Source organism: Pteropus vampyrus, unplaced genomic scaffold (assembly GCF_000151845.1).
Source record: "Pteropus vampyrus isolate Shadow unplaced genomic scaffold, Pvam_2.0 Scaffold116, whole genome shotgun sequence".
In the NCBI taxonomy this organism is placed as follows: Eukaryota; Metazoa; Chordata; class Mammalia; order Chiroptera; family Pteropodidae; genus Pteropus; species Pteropus vampyrus.
Window position 1 is genome coordinate 1,921,600 of NW_011888897.1, and position 14,957 is coordinate 1,936,556.

A 14,957-nucleotide genomic window follows, 5' to 3' on the forward strand; every position below is an offset into this window, starting at 1 on the left:
TTTCTGGGATCCCTACAGACCCTTCGCGTGCCTTCTATTGAAGAGCAGAAACTGACGGTTGTTTAAACCAATCTCAGTAACTTTCTTGGGGACTTGTCCAATCGGAAAATAGGCAGCTGTGTTCTTGGTATTTGAAAAGAGGCTATCCAATGAGGCGGAGTTTGAGAGGTTAGTGATTGATAATGCCACCAACGAGTAAAGATTACTATTTCTCTCGCCTCAGAAAAATCTTCATAATTCCGTCTCCTCCTGGATCTATATATAATAGCGTAATAATTTCTTATTTTTTTAAAATAAAATAATTTGGTTTTGAAACTCGGGATCTCAAAAGCGAAGACTGGGACTCCTCAGAGTCTCACGGTGGACAACTCGTGGCCCAATACAGAACAAAAGTTCCCTTTTATCAAAGAGGCGTCACCCCTGGGCAAGCCAAGCTGCTGCCCATTGGCCCCCTGGTCCCCATGAGCGACGTCCTCCCAACCCAATGGCTTCCTGCAGTGGAGGCGGGTCTCACATAGCGGGCCTATAGGAGTCTGCGTCGACTCAGCCAATAGGGTTACAGAAGGGGGCGTGGCGGGAGGTTTGAAACTCAGCTCCGGGAGTTGAGGCTTGAGCAGCAGTGCACCCAAAGGTGAATTTGGGGCCTGGTAAGTGTGATTTGAATAAATTAGAGGGCCCGGCAGACCCGGAATGAGCCGCCTAGTCAGCTGCGCCAGTTTTTGTCCCCGCAGAGGCTTCTGGCCTAGTGGCCAGGAGGTTCCTCAGCTAGTAACCGGGAAGATTGGGTGGTCTGGAGTACGAGGTCGGACATGTTCGCGGTGAGCACTGAGACCTGAGTAACTTCTCACAGGCATCCCCTCCTTGCCCCGGGCCGGGCCTTGCCCCACCCTGTTCTCCTGGTTGAGATGGGCTCAGCCAAGAGCGTCCCAGTCACTCCATCGCGGCCTCCGCCGCGCAACAAGCATCTGGCTCGAGTGGCGGACCCGCGTTCACCAAGTGCCGGCATCCTGCGCACTCCCATCCAGGTACTCTGGGCCAGGTGTGGGGTAAGCAGAGAAACTGTCCGAATTCTTGGGCCTCTGCCTAATCTGATTCTGAGAGAGCCCTCCGCTTCTCTACTTTGAAGCCTCATTTTCCACATTCTCAACTCAGTGGGTAGGGTAGGCTGAATGAAGGCCTTAGCAATTCCTACCTGGAACATCTGGCCTGAGGCTGGAGACTTAGGAGAGAAGAGTCAGGGCCCAGACTTTTCTAGACTTTGGTCCTGACAGGTGGAGAGCTCTCCACAGCCAAACCTACCAGCAGGGGACCAGCTGGAGGGTTCTAATCAGGCCCAGGGCTCAGATCCCCGCTCTCCTACCCTTGGCATTGCACGGACACCTATGAAGACCACCAGTGGAGGTAAGTGTTGGGCCCAGGGAATTCTGATAAGGCTGTCAGCTAGCAACCTTGGGTGGGGTCAATGAAGCTATCTTCTCAGGACTCCTCCTTAAAGGGACCTCTAACCTCTTATTTTGAACCCATCTCACTCTTCCTAACACTCTGCTCCCTCCCACCTCAATTTCCTTCTTCCCAATTCTTCACCCACTGGGACATGAATCCTAAGGCTTCTGTATGTTTTCCTCCTTGCTGAAGAATTTGTATTAGAGGGTCACTGTCTCACTTCACTTCTCCCCTCTAGAGCCCCCAAGTCCACTGGTGAAAGAGCTGAGTGAAGTATTTGAGACTGAAGGCCCCAAATCGAACCTTCCCCCAGAGACCGTTCTGCCCCTAGAGGCACCTTCATCTTCTGAATTGGACTTGCCTGTGGGCACCCAGTTTTCCCTTGAGGACAAGATGGCACCTGGGAGTCAGACTGAGCTCCCCTCTAAGCAGGTGTTTTCCGAGGAGGAAACAGGACAACCCTCAGAAACTCCTATGGCCAGCCAGAGCTCAGACAAGCCCCTGAGAGACCTCGAGACACCCAGATCTTCAGGTACAGAATCTAAAGGCAAGGTATAGGGAAGAGAATTGGGATCATGTTCTGGGATAATGTCCACAGATAGTTTAGGAAGAATAAACTGTAAACTCCTAATTTTGGCTCCTTGCTTTAACTCCTTACCCACTCTAGGTTCTAAACGCAGTAGACGAAAACCAAATGGCAAGGTACTAGGGAGATCTCCCCTCACCATCCTACAGGATGACAACTCCCCCGGGACTCTGGCACCACGGCAGGTAAAGGGAGAGAGGGTGAAAGCTAATACTAGGAAATCCAATGTAGAGGTTGGGAGGTCCTTTTACCTGATCATCCATCTCCTGAACAACCACCCTCCCTTGCACACTGCCTTTTGCAGGTTAAGCGACTTTCTCCCTTGAGTGAAAATGTTAGGGAACTAAAAGAAGGGACCATTCTGGGAACTGGACGCCTTCTGAGAACCGGAGGACGAACATGGGAGCAAGGCCAGGACCACGACAAGGAAAATCAGCACTTTGCCTTGGTGGAGAACTAGGCTGTGTGTGGTCCCAGCCCTAGGTTCACCAGGGGTTTAGTGATATTTCATGTCTCCTCACCCCTTTCCCTGGGAGACTGGAAAGGCTCATTTTCTTTGACCCTCTGAACTACCAGCTCGGGAACTGAGAGTTTTCTTGGGCTTTCTTTGTGTCTTATGTGTTTCTTGTATATTAAAGGAAGTGATTTTAAATGCTGGTGTTAAGTGTTATACCTAAACCTAGCACTGGGTCCTCTGTAGAAAGGCAGCCCAGTGAGCTTGTGTTCCCTGGCCTGAGTGCCCACACTTATACTCCCCTTAAATCTTGGTGTTCCCCAGGGCTCTGTCCTTGGCTCTTTCCTCTTGCTCTTCCTAGGTGTTCACTTCTAGAGATTAGCTACTACTTACTTATATTCTGGTAACTTCCAGGTCTCTCTATCTAACCCTGACCTTTATCTAGCTGCCCCGTAGGCTCTTAAAAGTCAGTTTGTCTAAAGTTAGATTTGTTCTATTCCCCCAAAGGCTATTTCTCAGCCTCTCTTCTTTATTTCTGTGAGTAGCAGCATTATCCACCCAGTTGCCCAAACCCAAACCTTGGCCATCATTTTGAATCCTTCCCTCTTAATATCCCATATCCTTGCACTTGGTCACTAAATCTTGGTGACTCTATATCTTTAATCTCTGCCCCCTCAGTCCTATTGTTCTAGCATGTCTTGCCATCTGCTTCCTACCTTTTTCCTTCCATTCCCTTGTCTCTCCCCTCCTTCCACTGTATTAACCCACACTGCTGCTAGGGCCATCTTTCTGAGAAGCGTAGCTGACCACGTTACTTCTCTGTTCAAAACTTCTATGGCTCCCCATTGCCCTTAGGATAAAGTCTAGACTCTAGCTTGGCATTCCAGGCCTTTTATAATCTGATTCTTTCTCAATGTAACTCTCCTGTACAAACACACAAGTACATACCATAGGCAGGCTATAGTGTACTTCTGCACACATGCTCCCCAGCCACCTGATGAATACCTTCTCTCTTGCCCCAGCTCGGGCCTTCCCCACAAGGCTTGGGCTTCTGCTTCTGCCCTACTTTCTGCCCACAAGCTGTCTGGTACCCAACATTTATCGCTACACCTGTAATACTTTATTACTTAAATGGGAACTGAATCTTTCTGGAAGAGAAGTAAGTGAAAGCCAACATCAGAGACAAACCAGGGTGCTATACTTTATTGCAGGTACTTTAGGAGAGAAGAAAGGGGTAGAAAAAAAGAGAAAGCATGAAGCAGGGGGCCAGGACCCTGTGCTGCCAGAGACAGTTATAAGACTGAGCACCCTGTGCCCTCCAGGTCTGGACAAAGGTTGTAGCTCCGGGGGAGGAATCCTAGGGCCTGGGGCCTCACACTGGAAGCCTGCCGGGCCTGCCAAGGGCTAGGGAGGGGCCAGTTGTCCTTGCTCATTATGGGAGAAGCTGTCATGGAGAGGGGAGGCCATGGGAGAAGATGGGGCAGTTCTCTGCCCCTGTGTCCCTGATACTGCCTCCCAAAGGCATACTCCCCATGTTCCCCACTGTCCTCAAAGGAGAAAGCTTGGTGGGAATAGCAGCTAGGGTATAGAAGAGAAATCCTTAAAGGAACCTTAAAGAAATTGGGCAGGGGAGGGGACAGCTGAGTGTCTTCATGGCCTTTTACCTCCCCTCCTCCAGCCTCCTCAGTTCCAGATTTTGAGGAAGCTGTCCCAGGAACCAGTGGCCACCGCCATCCCATCAGCTGTAACCCCCAGGCAGCTGACCCTGTTGTCGTGGCCAGAGAGGATACCTGAGGGAAAGAGAGAGGAGATAGCCTTCCTCTCCATGCTGATTTGGCAGGGAGCGTGTGTGCGTGTGCAGGAATCCTAGGTTAGGATGAACTGGGACTCTTCAGCCCCTGTGGAGACTGGAAGACTGAAAGAGGATTAGCCCTAAGCGGTGGGGTTTCTCTTGAAGCCAATCTTTCTGTCAAGAACCTGGGGTGGCCGGGGTAGGGGAGGGCGGGGAGGGGTAGGGAAAAGTTGCAAGCGTCAGTGTGTTATGTGAAAAGCAGGGGGCACCTTAATGGGTGCTGGAAAATGAGGAAAGTAACCCTTTCATGTTGTTCCTTTGTTTATAAACGAAGAGACTATGGAGTCAGTCAGTGGCCCAGTGCATGGCCCAGAGAAATGACTTGCCCAAGGGCACACAGAAAGTAAGCCACAGAATTAGGATTTGGATCCTGATTCTCTAGCCAGTGTTATTTTCATTCAGCACCTGGCTTCTAAGAAACCACATTGATTCAACTTCAGACCAGGCTGGTCCTAGATAAGCCCCTAGGTTGGGTCGGGGCCCTCAGGTCATTCTAGATCTTGATTCTGCTCATTGCACAGTCCCCTGAGGCTGCCCCTTCCTTCAGCCGATGCCCCTGAAACCCAGACCTGACTGAACATTCAAGGCCTTCAGGCCTGGGGATAACCTGAAGGAGCCCCTTAGGTGGGGAGCAGCTATGACATTGGGTGGGAAAGGGCCCCTTAGAGCAACTTTGTCTTTGAGAGATGGGAACCAAGAGGGACCTGATTCCAAGTGTAGAGTTCAGAGTTATCCAGTAATTAGGGAACAGCAATAGAGGGGCTGGTCCTTACCCACGCGCTCGCCCTTCATGGAATCCCAGACATTGCAGTTGAAGTCATCGTAGCCTGCGAAGAGCAGGCGGCCACTAAGGGAAAAGGCCACAGATGTGATACCACAGATAATGCTCTCGTGGGAGTAGGCAGTCAGCTCCTGGTCTGCCCGCAGGTCAAATAGGCGGCAGGAGGCGTCGTCCGAGCCTGTGCAGATGGCCTCTCCGTTGGGGAAGAACTGAGGGCATAGGTGGCAAGAGGGTCAGGACTCAGACCTGGGCAGCCCCTGCCTCTCCTGTCCTCCTCCTGGCTCTTGCCCTGGTAGCTCCAGGGCAAGCCACTTCCCTCAGCCTCCCTGCCTGTCCCTTCCCTGACCGCAGCATTGTTCTTCACGGCTGACGTTTACCATGCACCAGCTGCAAGCCAGTGGCTCCCCAACACCCTTCACTTGCTCCTCATGACAGCCCTGCAGGCAGGCATTATTCCCACAAGGCTGAGGGAGGGCAGGCAGCTTGCCCAGAGTCACATGGCTAGAAGGGCGGAGGTTGTCCCAGACTCTTCCAACTACAGTCGGCTGGATCAGAATGTGTAGGAGCAGGGCCAAGTACAAATGTATAACTTGAATCTCATCATGAGGAAATGTCAGATCAACTCAAATAGAGGGAAAGTCTGCAGAAAATTGGTTTGTACTCTTCAAAAATGTCAATGTTATGAAAGACAAAGAAAGGTAGAAAAATAGTTTCAGTTTACAGGAAACCAAAAAAAAGGGGCAAAAAAAAGCAAAAAAAGGTCCCAACAAAAAAAAAAAAAAAAAAAAAAACAAAAAACCACTGCTGTTAGGACATTTTTGAGATAATTGGTGAGATGTGAAAATAGACTGTAGACTATAGTGTCGTGTCATCGTTAAATTTCCTAATTTTAAGAATTATATCATAGCTATGTAAGAATGGCCTTGTTTTTAGGAAATACACACTGAAATATTAAAGAGTAAAGGGGCCTGATGTCCACAACTTAATTCTCAAAAGACCCAAGGAAAAAAATAACACCAAAATGTATCTATATCTACATCTAGGTGTATGTATTTCTCTGTCCATCCTTCCCTCCCTCTACAGAGAAAGAGTAATAAAGCAAATGTGGTAAAACGTTAGCCCGAATAGGTAGATGGGAGTAGGAGTGGGAATAGGCACTCTGTTATTTTTGCAACTTTTCTGTCAGGTGAAATTACTTCAAAGTGAAAAGTTAAAAAGAAAGGTGTAGGGAGCTCTGGGAGGGAGTGAAGGACGTGTGTGTTGGGGGGCAACAAGGCTGTCCCGGGAGTCAGAGCACAGAGGGGGCTCACGCAGATGGCATTGATGTCCGACTCATGGCCAGTGAAAGTCTGCCGGCAGGTCCCTTCCCGCACGTCCCAGAGCTTGGCGCTGGCATCACAGGCCCCCGAAATGAAGAGTTTGAAGTCAGGAGACACAGCCAGGCTCATGCAGTCCCCCGTGTGTCCCACAAACACAGTCTTCTGCTGCCCGGTCTCAATATCCCACAGAGCACTGCCAGGAGAAGGTGAGACTGTCACAGAGAAAGGCCAGGACAGAACTGCCTCCCAAGCCCAGAACTCACAGCATTCTGTCCTCACCACGTGGTGTCTCCTGAGCTGGTTACAATGTTGTTGTCGTCCAGGAAGCGGCAGCAGGAGAGATAACCTGGGGGTGGTTAGGACAGTGCCCTGGTTGTAGAGCCACAACTGGCCATGCTGGGGGCTTCCTTGGACCCCTTGGGACAGAATGGGGAGAGGGTCTCTTACTCACCTGTGTGAGCAGAGAGCTCCCGGCTGACCTTGACATTGCCTTCACGGGACTTGAGGCTGTAGATGGAGCACATGTTGTCTAGCCCCCCACATGCTACGAAGTTCCCTGATGGGGCATAGGCACAAGTCATGACCCAGGAGGAGCGCAGCGGAATGGCGTGCACCTGCAGGAGGGTGGGGTGGGCAGAGACAGGACCTGGGCTGAGCTCCCGGGTGGGGATGGTAGACATAAAGCCTCCCAAGGAAGGACATGGTGATAGAGGGGCAGGAGGCAGGCCTGGTACCTTGTTGGTGGTGTAGGTGTCCCACACAATCAGCTTTCCATCTTGCGAGGCACTTACCAGCAACCTGGGGAGAGGGTACCCCATGTCACCCAAACGCCTCCTTCCTCCCTCCCCCTCCCCTCTGGGCACCTCTCAAGCCTCACTTGGAGTCAGTGGCCCAATGCATGGCATAGATCTTGGCCAGGTGTCCCCTTAACGTCCGCCGTGTCCGCATCTGGACTCGTCCCACGACCTCTAGGCCAGACACCAGCTGCAGAAAAGGGGGCATTAAAAATCAGGTGAGCAGGGTATGTGCCCAGATGTCAGTGTTACAGCCACCAATCTGTACAAGTTTCTGTTTCATACCAGGCTCCAGGTCAGGCCCCCAGCCTTAGATAAATAAGTTCCTGCCCTAGAGTGGCTCAGGGTTGATGTGGGAGGGAGCTACATGTATGTCCGGTGGCATGTTATTAAGTGTTTAACAACCGCCTCTCCAGTGTGGGATGGGGGAGGACGAGGGGAGGCGGGAGGGTGATTTCTATCCTGTAATTCTCCCACCTAGACCAATTTCAAGTTACCAGTGTGAAGTCACTGAAACATGACTTAGGAAGAGATGCACACATTCGACCATTCCAAACCACTAGGAACCTGCCCCTACACCATTGCAGCCTGACCAGGTCTTTAACTTGGTACCCAAAGTATCACCATGACCTTGAACTGCACCTCCTGAAATTTATGGTCCTATGCCCCTTAAACTCTATCCAGCTTCTAGACTTAGGCTGAGGCTCCAGGGCCAATAGATTTGACTTGCCATTTACCTGCTCTGTTATCTTGGGCAAGTTACTTAACCTCTCTGAGCCTGTTCTCTAATCTATAAAATTTTTATAGCACCTACCTTATGGGGTTGTCATGAAAATAAAATGAAATCATTTAAACAACTTAGCCTGGTGTCTGGCTCATGGTAAGTGTTCAGGATCTTTAATCCCATCTAAGATGCTACAGACTCTAAGAAGCACCTTTCTTTTATGTATCACTGAGAAAAAAATTCTGATTTTCATTGTAAGGCATCATCCAGTATTGGATGCAGCTGGATTACAGAAATGTCAAAATGTGAAAAAATGTGCAGCTTAGAATTGACGAAGTACAGTGTTAGATAACTAGTAACTAGAGTCTACAACGCTTTGTGATTTCCAAAATACTTTCCCTCTCTTTATCTTCACCACCCTGGGAGGCGAGGGGATGTAACCAGTCTTGTTTTATGGACGAGGATAGGGACAGCGTCTTGTCCTTAGCCTCCAATATGATGCTTTCAATACAGTGCCTGGCCCAGAGCAGATCTCATCGTTGGTTGAATGAATTAATTAATATCATTCCTCATTCCAAGGACATGCTGTACTAAAGCTTGGGCTGGTCAGGGAGCTCCCATCCCTTCCCCTACCCACAAGCCGCCTCAGGGGGACAGGAGTCTCACCTCTGCCAGAGTAATGTCAGCACAGGCTTTCCTGGCATCCTGGGGAGGGGAAGCAGACATCAGGGGAGGAAAGGGCGGGGGTGGGGTGCGACACATGTGCCTCCGAGGTAGGTGGGCTTGGGGCTCTACTGTTTGGGGACATCTCAAATATAAGACCCAAGTTCAGGAAGTCTCTGGTAATTTCCAGGTCAGAAGTCTCTAAGGTGTCACTCAGGAATGAATTTAGCCTCCTTCCCCTTAGGCCACACTCCCTCATGTCCCCAGCTTCTTGTTTCCTGGGGTCCCCAATGAGAAGGTTCTGAAGTTACAGCAATCTGCTTCTTGAGCTGCTCCGCTTCCTGCCGCAGCTGTTCCATCTCCCCCATGGCTGACGAGTTGAGGGGTACCTCCGGCTCCTGTCAGGAACACGGGGTAGGTGTAGGGGGATCCCCACCAGACCATGTTTCTGTCCCTCACATCCCACACGAGACTCCTCATGAGGGCTGGAACCCACTCCAAGAAATAAGGAAACGACTGAGTGTCCTGCACCACCTCCCCCACCAGCCCCTCCAAGTTCAGATCCTGTGCTGCCAGCCCCAGCCCTGCCCGAGCCCTCCCTGCAGCCCCCAACTCCAGAGAGCGGAACCAGGCCCGCTCCCTCTTACTTGGGCTCTGACTGGACCTCTCCCAGGTTTCCAGCTCTGGTTCCCAGGCGTCTCCTCACTCCTTCAGCTGTGATGCCAGCCCGTCACCTGCCCTGGCTCTGCTGCCAGAGGAACTGGCCTGGCCTGGCCCCACTCTGGGCACTCGAAGGGGGGGCACTGACAGGGGAGGGGAGGGCCAACCAGGTCAGGCAAATGAAATCAGCTGGCAGGGGTGGGGGAAGAGGACAGGGAGAGAGGTGTGTGGCTTCCAGAGAGACTTGGGCCCAGCATGGGGGAGGGGAAGGAGCAGGACTGTGGGGCCATAGAGGAGCAGCCCCCCACCCACAGGCAGCTCTGGAGGGAGGAGGGGTGGAAGGGGTGCTTCCCTGGTCTGTCTCTTTGCAGGCAGAGAGAGGAGCATCAGGCCCCATGGGATTAGAGCAAAGCTGTGAGGATTAAGGGTTAGGGTTTGGGAGGGTGCAAAAGAGCAGTAGTCACCATAGCTCCAGCAGCCCCCTCAGGCCCTGGCCCCCACCAATGGTGATGATCTTGGCAGTCAGGGCCTACCTAGCAACCAGTCCAAGAGCCAGAATACAAGGGCGAGAGATGGCCCATTTGTCATTACCCCAAACTGTGTCCCTTAGCTCAGGGTGGTGGGGGAAGAGGGTTCTGGTGAATATAGGGAGGGTGCAGGCAGGAGCTGAGATTAGAAGGGACTGATCTGGATAATCCTTCTTCCCAACAAACCCTAACCAGCTGCCCCAGGGTCTGATCCTGGGGGGCAGGGGGAGGTACAAGGGATTCAGAGAGAAGGATGGACAGGCCTGCCCCTAGTCTGGGTAGAGAAAGGATTGCAAGTAGAGGGCAACCCCATCCCGTGCTCCCACCTGGGGTTTGGCCCACTCCTTGTCCCCATGACTCACGGGGTCCTGCTGGGGCTGTGAAGGCAGGAGCCAGAAGGATCAGGCTGCCCTAAGTCTTGGCCAAGCTCAGAGGGAAGACAGGGCTTAGAGTTGGAGGCCCAAGGAGCAGCTGTCAGGGGTTTGGGTTCATTTGCATGAGGGGAGCAGGTGGCAGAGATTTCCCTGACAAATCACAGGCTTAAATGGCCCTGCCTCAGGGAGGCCCAAAGACACCTGTCTCCTCCCAGGCCAGCTATAACCACTCCCACCTTCAACGGCCACGGCCACGGAGACAGAACACACTTGACTGGCCCTGGCTGAGGGACCTTCATGTTCTTTATTGACAGGCTGGGAGGGGGCTGGGAGCGTTATTCCCTCTCTTCATATGAAGCAGTCAGCCCCATCTCCTGCCATTTCTTTCTAGGGAGGCATTGTGTCTTCTGCCTGTCCTCGGGTAGGAGGTCCATCAACTGGGGCCAGGCCTGGCTCCCCAGACCTGGTGAGCTCTAGGCTGGTCTGTGCAGTGTCCTCTGAGTTCAGTACTGGACAGTCCTTGTGATCCCCAAGATTGTGGGGGTACAGGGACAGAGAGCTCACTGTTCTGCTCCTGTCACATGGGAACTTCTTGTGGGTCCTGGCACCAAGGCAGCCCTTCACAAGTCAGTGGCCACATCCCCAAGGAGCTGGCTCAGGCCTTCATAGCTCCTCTCGGACCCGAGGAGGCTTCCCAGACTTGTCCTGGACTCGCTGAAGCCGGCGGCTAGGGGGCTCTGGAGAAGGGTCTCTGCTGGGCTGTTTTTCCTTTTCTTCCTCTTCTTCTTCTTCTTCCTCCTCCTCCTCCTCCTCTGGCTCCTGCAGCAGCTCTTTGGCTTCTGTCCACTCCTGGGAGGTGGGAAGAGAGTCTGACCCAATACCCTGCATTCGCCCTGCCCCAACGACCCTCCCTGAGTCATCTCAGTCCTTGTCCCTCACCTGTCAGCCTGCCCACGCTTCACACACCAGGAGAGATATCCCCTCTTATGCCTGCTCCTCCTCACCTGTTCCCTGTGCTCAGGTGCCCACGTGTGCCACAGCGCCAGGGCACAGCGCCGGCCCCGCGTCACAGCCCACACACCATGGGGATTCTCCCCACCAGAGCTGAAGGCCACGAGGCGTCCACAGCGAGGACGAACCTGAGCCTGGAGGATGAGGACAGGTTCAGCCTCAGAAATAGGCCTTCAGAGAACTTGGCCCTGACTACTAGCGCAGGATGGAGCAGGGAGCACCGAAAGGTCAGCTCTCTTGCCCATCACATCCCACTCCTTAATTGAGGGTCTATCTTGGGACAAATGGAAAATCGGCCTCCACTTGGGGAGCACAAATGCCAGACTGAGGCTAGAGGAGTTGGAGCCAAAGGGAGAAGGGGCCTCCATTAAAGGGTCTCCCGTTGGTTCCATCACCCCCACCCCCAGTGCCCTGACTTTTCCTGTGCAATCCTTTGAACTGTGTATGAAGCAATCTGTGGGAATGAGTGTAGGACCAGACTCTGGGGACTGGGGATAAGGATCTTAGGGACATTTTCCACCCCAAGCAGGGCTTGGATTATAGGTAGCTGGTACTGGTGAGCAGAGAAGGAGGAAGTTAGGTGCGACAGAGTAATACATGATGAGAAATCACTGCTCCTCTCCTTCTACCCAATTCTAGCCCCTAGTTTCTACCTGGAACTAAGGTCTGGAGGGGCCACTTCAGGACCTCCTGGAGGACATAATCAACCTCTGCTAGGAGAACCCCTGAACACAGACAAGTGGTGGAGAGGGCAGGAAAGGAAAGAGTTAAGGTGGCCCCAGCCATTTCCCTGCATTTGCCTCTGGGAACCTTCTGTTTTGAATCCTGAGCCCACAGCCTGGCTCCCTGTCCCATCACCCACCCTCCACCCCACTTACCCTGACGGTGAGGGCATTGGGCTCTGTGAAGAACAGGTCCCCACCCTGGAAGTCATCGTTGAGGTAGAGGAGTCCACTAGGGGAGGAAAACAAGAGGCAGTGAGATCTCGATCCAGGCCCACTTGCCTGACCCTGGAGGGGCTACCCACCTGTAGTCTCGATAGGTATAGGCTGGGGGCTCCCGCCAACACTCTCCAGTGTCAGGGTCCAGGATGCAGTTGTCAGCATGCACCGGGTGGCTCAGGTCCATGCGCTGCTCTTGCTCCCCTAGGAAGCAAAGGGGTGTGGTGAATGCTTCTATGCCTCCATGACCATCCACCACCATCTACGCTCACCCTACAGCTCTGGGGTCACAGCTGGGCAGAGAGGCCAGGCCCCAACCTGGGCAGGGGAGTCAGAGTCTTTCAGGAGTGAAGAAGAACCCGCACACTTTGAGGATGCTGAGGGTGTGCAGGGGCCCGAGGTTGGGGAGGAGCAGTGGGGGTCCTGGCAGTTACCTTCGATGGCACTTCGGCACACCAGGTGGGTGAAGGAGAGATGCAGGGGCCTTTCTGGGGAGAAGTAGGCCTGAGTCAAGGTCCGCACACGCTCGCTCACCTCCAGAAGCAGCTTAGCACCCTGAGTGCCCACAGCCCCAGCCCGGGCCAGCTGGAGACAGTGGAAGGAAGGGCAAGAAAGGAGGGAGGCAATGGAGGGGTGGGTTTGGAGTCTTTCAGCAGCCTGCCCTGTCCATCGGCACCAACTGCTCCTTCCATTGGCTCCACGACAAGAACTCAGGCCCTGAGGTCTCGGAACAGCCCCTCTTCAACACTGGGCAGAGGACTCAAAGACTCTCAGAAGAGCCCCTCCACAGCAGAAGCCCAGGCCCTGGTGCCCAGCCTCCTGCATACCCTCTTCTCCAGCTCTGGGCATCAGACCAGGGCATGGGGGTTTCTTCCCTCACCTGTGCAGCCTTGAGCACCGTGAGCCCCTCGAAGCGTTCATGGGGGGTGTGAGGGGAGCGGCGGCCTCGATAGCCAGACCTGGATCCAGCCTCAGCTGCATCCTGAATAGGGAGGGAGGTAACTCTGGAGTCACTGTCCTTCGGTCTCAGACTACATCCCACCTCACTGCCCACAGGGCTAAACCTATCCTTCTCTAGAAGAAGCTGGAAGCTCCCAGAGTTCTCTGGTGGTTCCTTTTCCTCAGCTGCTGCCCTTCCCCAGAGAATGACTATCTTCATGTCTGTATTGTCACTATCTGGTCAAGATCTGGAATCCCGCTCACCGAGGGATCTGTGCATAGACCTCTAGAGAGCATCAGAGTGAAGAAGGGGCCTGTGAGAGGGTAAAAACAGCAGGGAAAGGGGGACAGGAAGGGCTTGATTATTCATCCCTGATGAGCCAAGAATAGAGGAATCTCTCTGGAAACAGGATCCCAGCTGGAAGTTCAGCAGTCAGGCCAGGTCCAGCCAAGCTCGCTCTCTCTCTCTCTCTCTCTCTCTGACATCTTTCCTCTTGACACGCTCTTGGACAACATGAGAACCCTTGATGCAATGTACCATTTACACAGCCGCCTACATGGCTGTCATCACCTGGGGTCTCCTAGTATTTGGATATCCCTTTCCTGACTACTGTTCTTCTGCCTGCGTTGAAACTCAGTTAAAGTACCACTACCTAGTTACTCCATATATAAACCTCATCTTTGAGAGACCACCTTGTCATTCAAGCCTAACTTTATATTCTTGTATTCATTCATTCAACAAATTTGTACTGAGTACCTACTATGTGCCAGGCACTATTCTAGGCTCTGGGGAGACAACTGTGATCATGAAAAGGTCCTTGCTCTCATGGGGTTTATATTTTCAGAAAATAAACAAAAACAAACAAACAAATCAGATCAATTCAAATAAGTGTTACAAAGAAAATGAAAACAGGGCTATCACCTTGAGAATGCCCAGGCAGGGGCTGGAGGACAGCTAATTGATGAGATGACATTTAATTTGAAACCAGATGATATAAAGAAGTCACTTGAATATCTGAGGGAAAAATGTTCCAGGCGGCAGAAACAGCACGTATAAAGATCATGAGGCCAGAACGAGTTTAGTGTGATCAAGGAACAGAAAGGTCCGACTTGGGAGTTATCCTTGATGCTATTCTTTCATCATCTTCCACAGAGATTTAGTCCTTAACTTCTCTACCTTTGATTTTCTAAATATTTCTCATCTGTCCCCGTTCTCCGTTCTGTTGAAATGAGGACCTGACCCCGGGCAGTGGCACTCTTGCATCGCCCCGGGGTCTCCTCCTTGGCTCTCCTCTCCCCCTGCATTCTCTACACTGCCACTAGAGGGATCTACCAATTCCACAAGATGGTGGTGACTCCAGACTCTGCACTTGGAGGTTGCACAGGAACACGGAAGCCAACCCCTCCTTAAATCCTTCAATAAACTGTCCGTCATCTACAAATAAAGTTCCAACTCCTTGGTGGGGTGCAGAAGGCCCTTCACCAACTCTCCTGTGCCTCCACCTCTGAGTGTCTCCCCTATAACATCTCTGAATAACACACAGCCTGATGATAACAGCGACAGCTAATACTGAGCACTTTCTATACTCTTCTAAGACCTTTACCATGTACTAACTCATTTAATCCTTACAACGACCCTATGAAGAAACCACTGTTCTGGCTCCATTTTATAGATGAGAAAACTAGATTCATAGATGTTAAAATACATTGCCCAAGGTCACACAGGTAGTCACTGCGGGGGCTGGCCCATGCCCTTCACCCCTGTGTTCCACTGCAGTTTCCAGAATACACATTGTTCTTCTCCCTCACAGCCTGACTCTCTTCCCATTCTCTGCCTGGTTAACTCATCCTTAAGATGGATCTCAAATGCCACCCCCTAACCCAAGCCT

At 52.2% G+C, this 14,957-nt stretch overlaps 3 protein-coding genes across 6 annotated transcripts in view; 1 reads left to right on the plus strand and 2 right to left on the minus strand.

Moving 5' to 3' along the window:
* The first annotated feature begins 17 nt into the window (after nucleotides 1-17).
* On the plus strand, nucleotides 18-2,681 carry CDCA3 (cell division cycle associated 3). Of its 4 annotated transcripts, none has more exons than XM_011365820.2 (6): nucleotides 18-168; nucleotides 851-1,025; nucleotides 1,272-1,401; nucleotides 1,682-1,990; nucleotides 2,111-2,214; nucleotides 2,334-2,681. In XM_011365820.2, exons 2-6 carry the CDS (start codon nucleotides 906-908, stop codon nucleotides 2,487-2,489), a joined length of 819 nt encoding a protein of 272 aa, XP_011364122.1. In that variant the 5' UTR covers nucleotides 18-168; nucleotides 851-905; the 3' UTR covers nucleotides 2,490-2,681. The 4 variants fall into 4 exon arrangements, with proteins under 4 accessions (XP_011364122.1, XP_011364121.1, XP_011364123.1 ...); XM_011365819.2 differs by lacking the exon at nucleotides 18-168 and adding an exon at nucleotides 498-647; XM_011365821.2 differs by lacking the exon at nucleotides 18-168 and adding an exon at nucleotides 499-647 and having other exon boundaries at nucleotides 1,682-1,975.
* Nucleotides 2,682-3,669: 988 nt separating this feature from the next.
* GNB3 (G protein subunit beta 3) lies at nucleotides 3,670-10,324 on the minus strand. The gene is made up of 10 exons (XM_011365822.2): nucleotides 9,264-10,324; nucleotides 8,928-9,014; nucleotides 8,620-8,658; nucleotides 7,313-7,419; nucleotides 7,170-7,233; nucleotides 6,887-7,049; nucleotides 6,715-6,781; nucleotides 6,427-6,628; nucleotides 5,109-5,325; nucleotides 3,670-4,273 (listed from the first exon to the last, which is right to left on the minus strand). The coding sequence occupies exons 2-10, from the start codon at nucleotides 8,982-8,984 to the stop codon at nucleotides 4,167-4,169; spliced, it is 1,023 nt and encodes a 340-aa protein (XP_011364124.1). The 5' UTR covers nucleotides 8,985-9,014; nucleotides 9,264-10,324; the 3' UTR covers nucleotides 3,670-4,166.
* A 138-nt stretch (nucleotides 10,325-10,462) lies between these two features.
* The window catches only part of P3H3 (prolyl 3-hydroxylase 3), a 9,310-nt gene continuing 4,815 nt past the window's right edge, over nucleotides 10,463-14,957 (minus strand). Inside the window, exons 10-15 of the mRNA XM_011365940.2 lie at nucleotides 13,010-13,111; nucleotides 12,564-12,714; nucleotides 12,216-12,333; nucleotides 12,067-12,142; nucleotides 11,182-11,322; nucleotides 10,463-11,026 (exon numbers count right to left, since the gene is read on the minus strand). Of these exons, the coding sequence (XP_011364242.2) occupies nucleotides 10,841-11,026; nucleotides 11,182-11,322; nucleotides 12,067-12,142; nucleotides 12,216-12,333; nucleotides 12,564-12,714; nucleotides 13,010-13,111 (774 nt within the window). The 3' untranslated portion in view covers nucleotides 10,463-10,840. The remainder of the gene's footprint in view (nucleotides 11,027-11,181; nucleotides 11,323-12,066; nucleotides 12,143-12,215; nucleotides 12,334-12,563; nucleotides 12,715-13,009; nucleotides 13,112-14,957) is intronic.

What these genes read in the sequence shown, in the direction of transcription:
- CDCA3 (XM_011365820.2), top strand. Translation starts at nt 906, where the DNA reads ATGGGCTCAGCCAAGAGCGTCCCAGTCACTCCATCGCGGCCTCCGCCG. An exon ending in TCCTGCGCACTCCCATCCAG is followed by an intron (nt 1,026 to 1,271) that starts GTACTCTGGGCC and finishes TGGTCCTGACAG; the next exon opens with GTGGAGAGCTCTCCACAGCC. An exon ending in GGACTCTGGCACCACGGCAG is followed by an intron (nt 2,215 to 2,333) that starts GTAAAGGGAGAG and finishes TGCCTTTTGCAG; the next exon opens with GTTAAGCGACTTTCTCCCTT.
- GNB3 (XM_011365822.2), bottom strand. Translation starts at nt 8,984, where the DNA reads ATGGGGGAGATGGAACAGCTGCGGCAGGAAGCGGAGCAGCTCAAGAAG. An exon ending in AGCTCAAGAAGCAGATTGCT is followed by an intron (nt 8,659 to 8,927) that starts GTAACTTCAGAA and finishes TCCCCTCCCCAG; the next exon opens with GATGCCAGGAAAGCCTGTGC. An exon ending in CATTGGGCCACTGACTCCAA is followed by an intron (nt 7,234 to 7,312) that starts GTGAGGCTTGAG and finishes CCCTCTCCCCAG; the next exon opens with GTTGCTGGTAAGTGCCTCGC.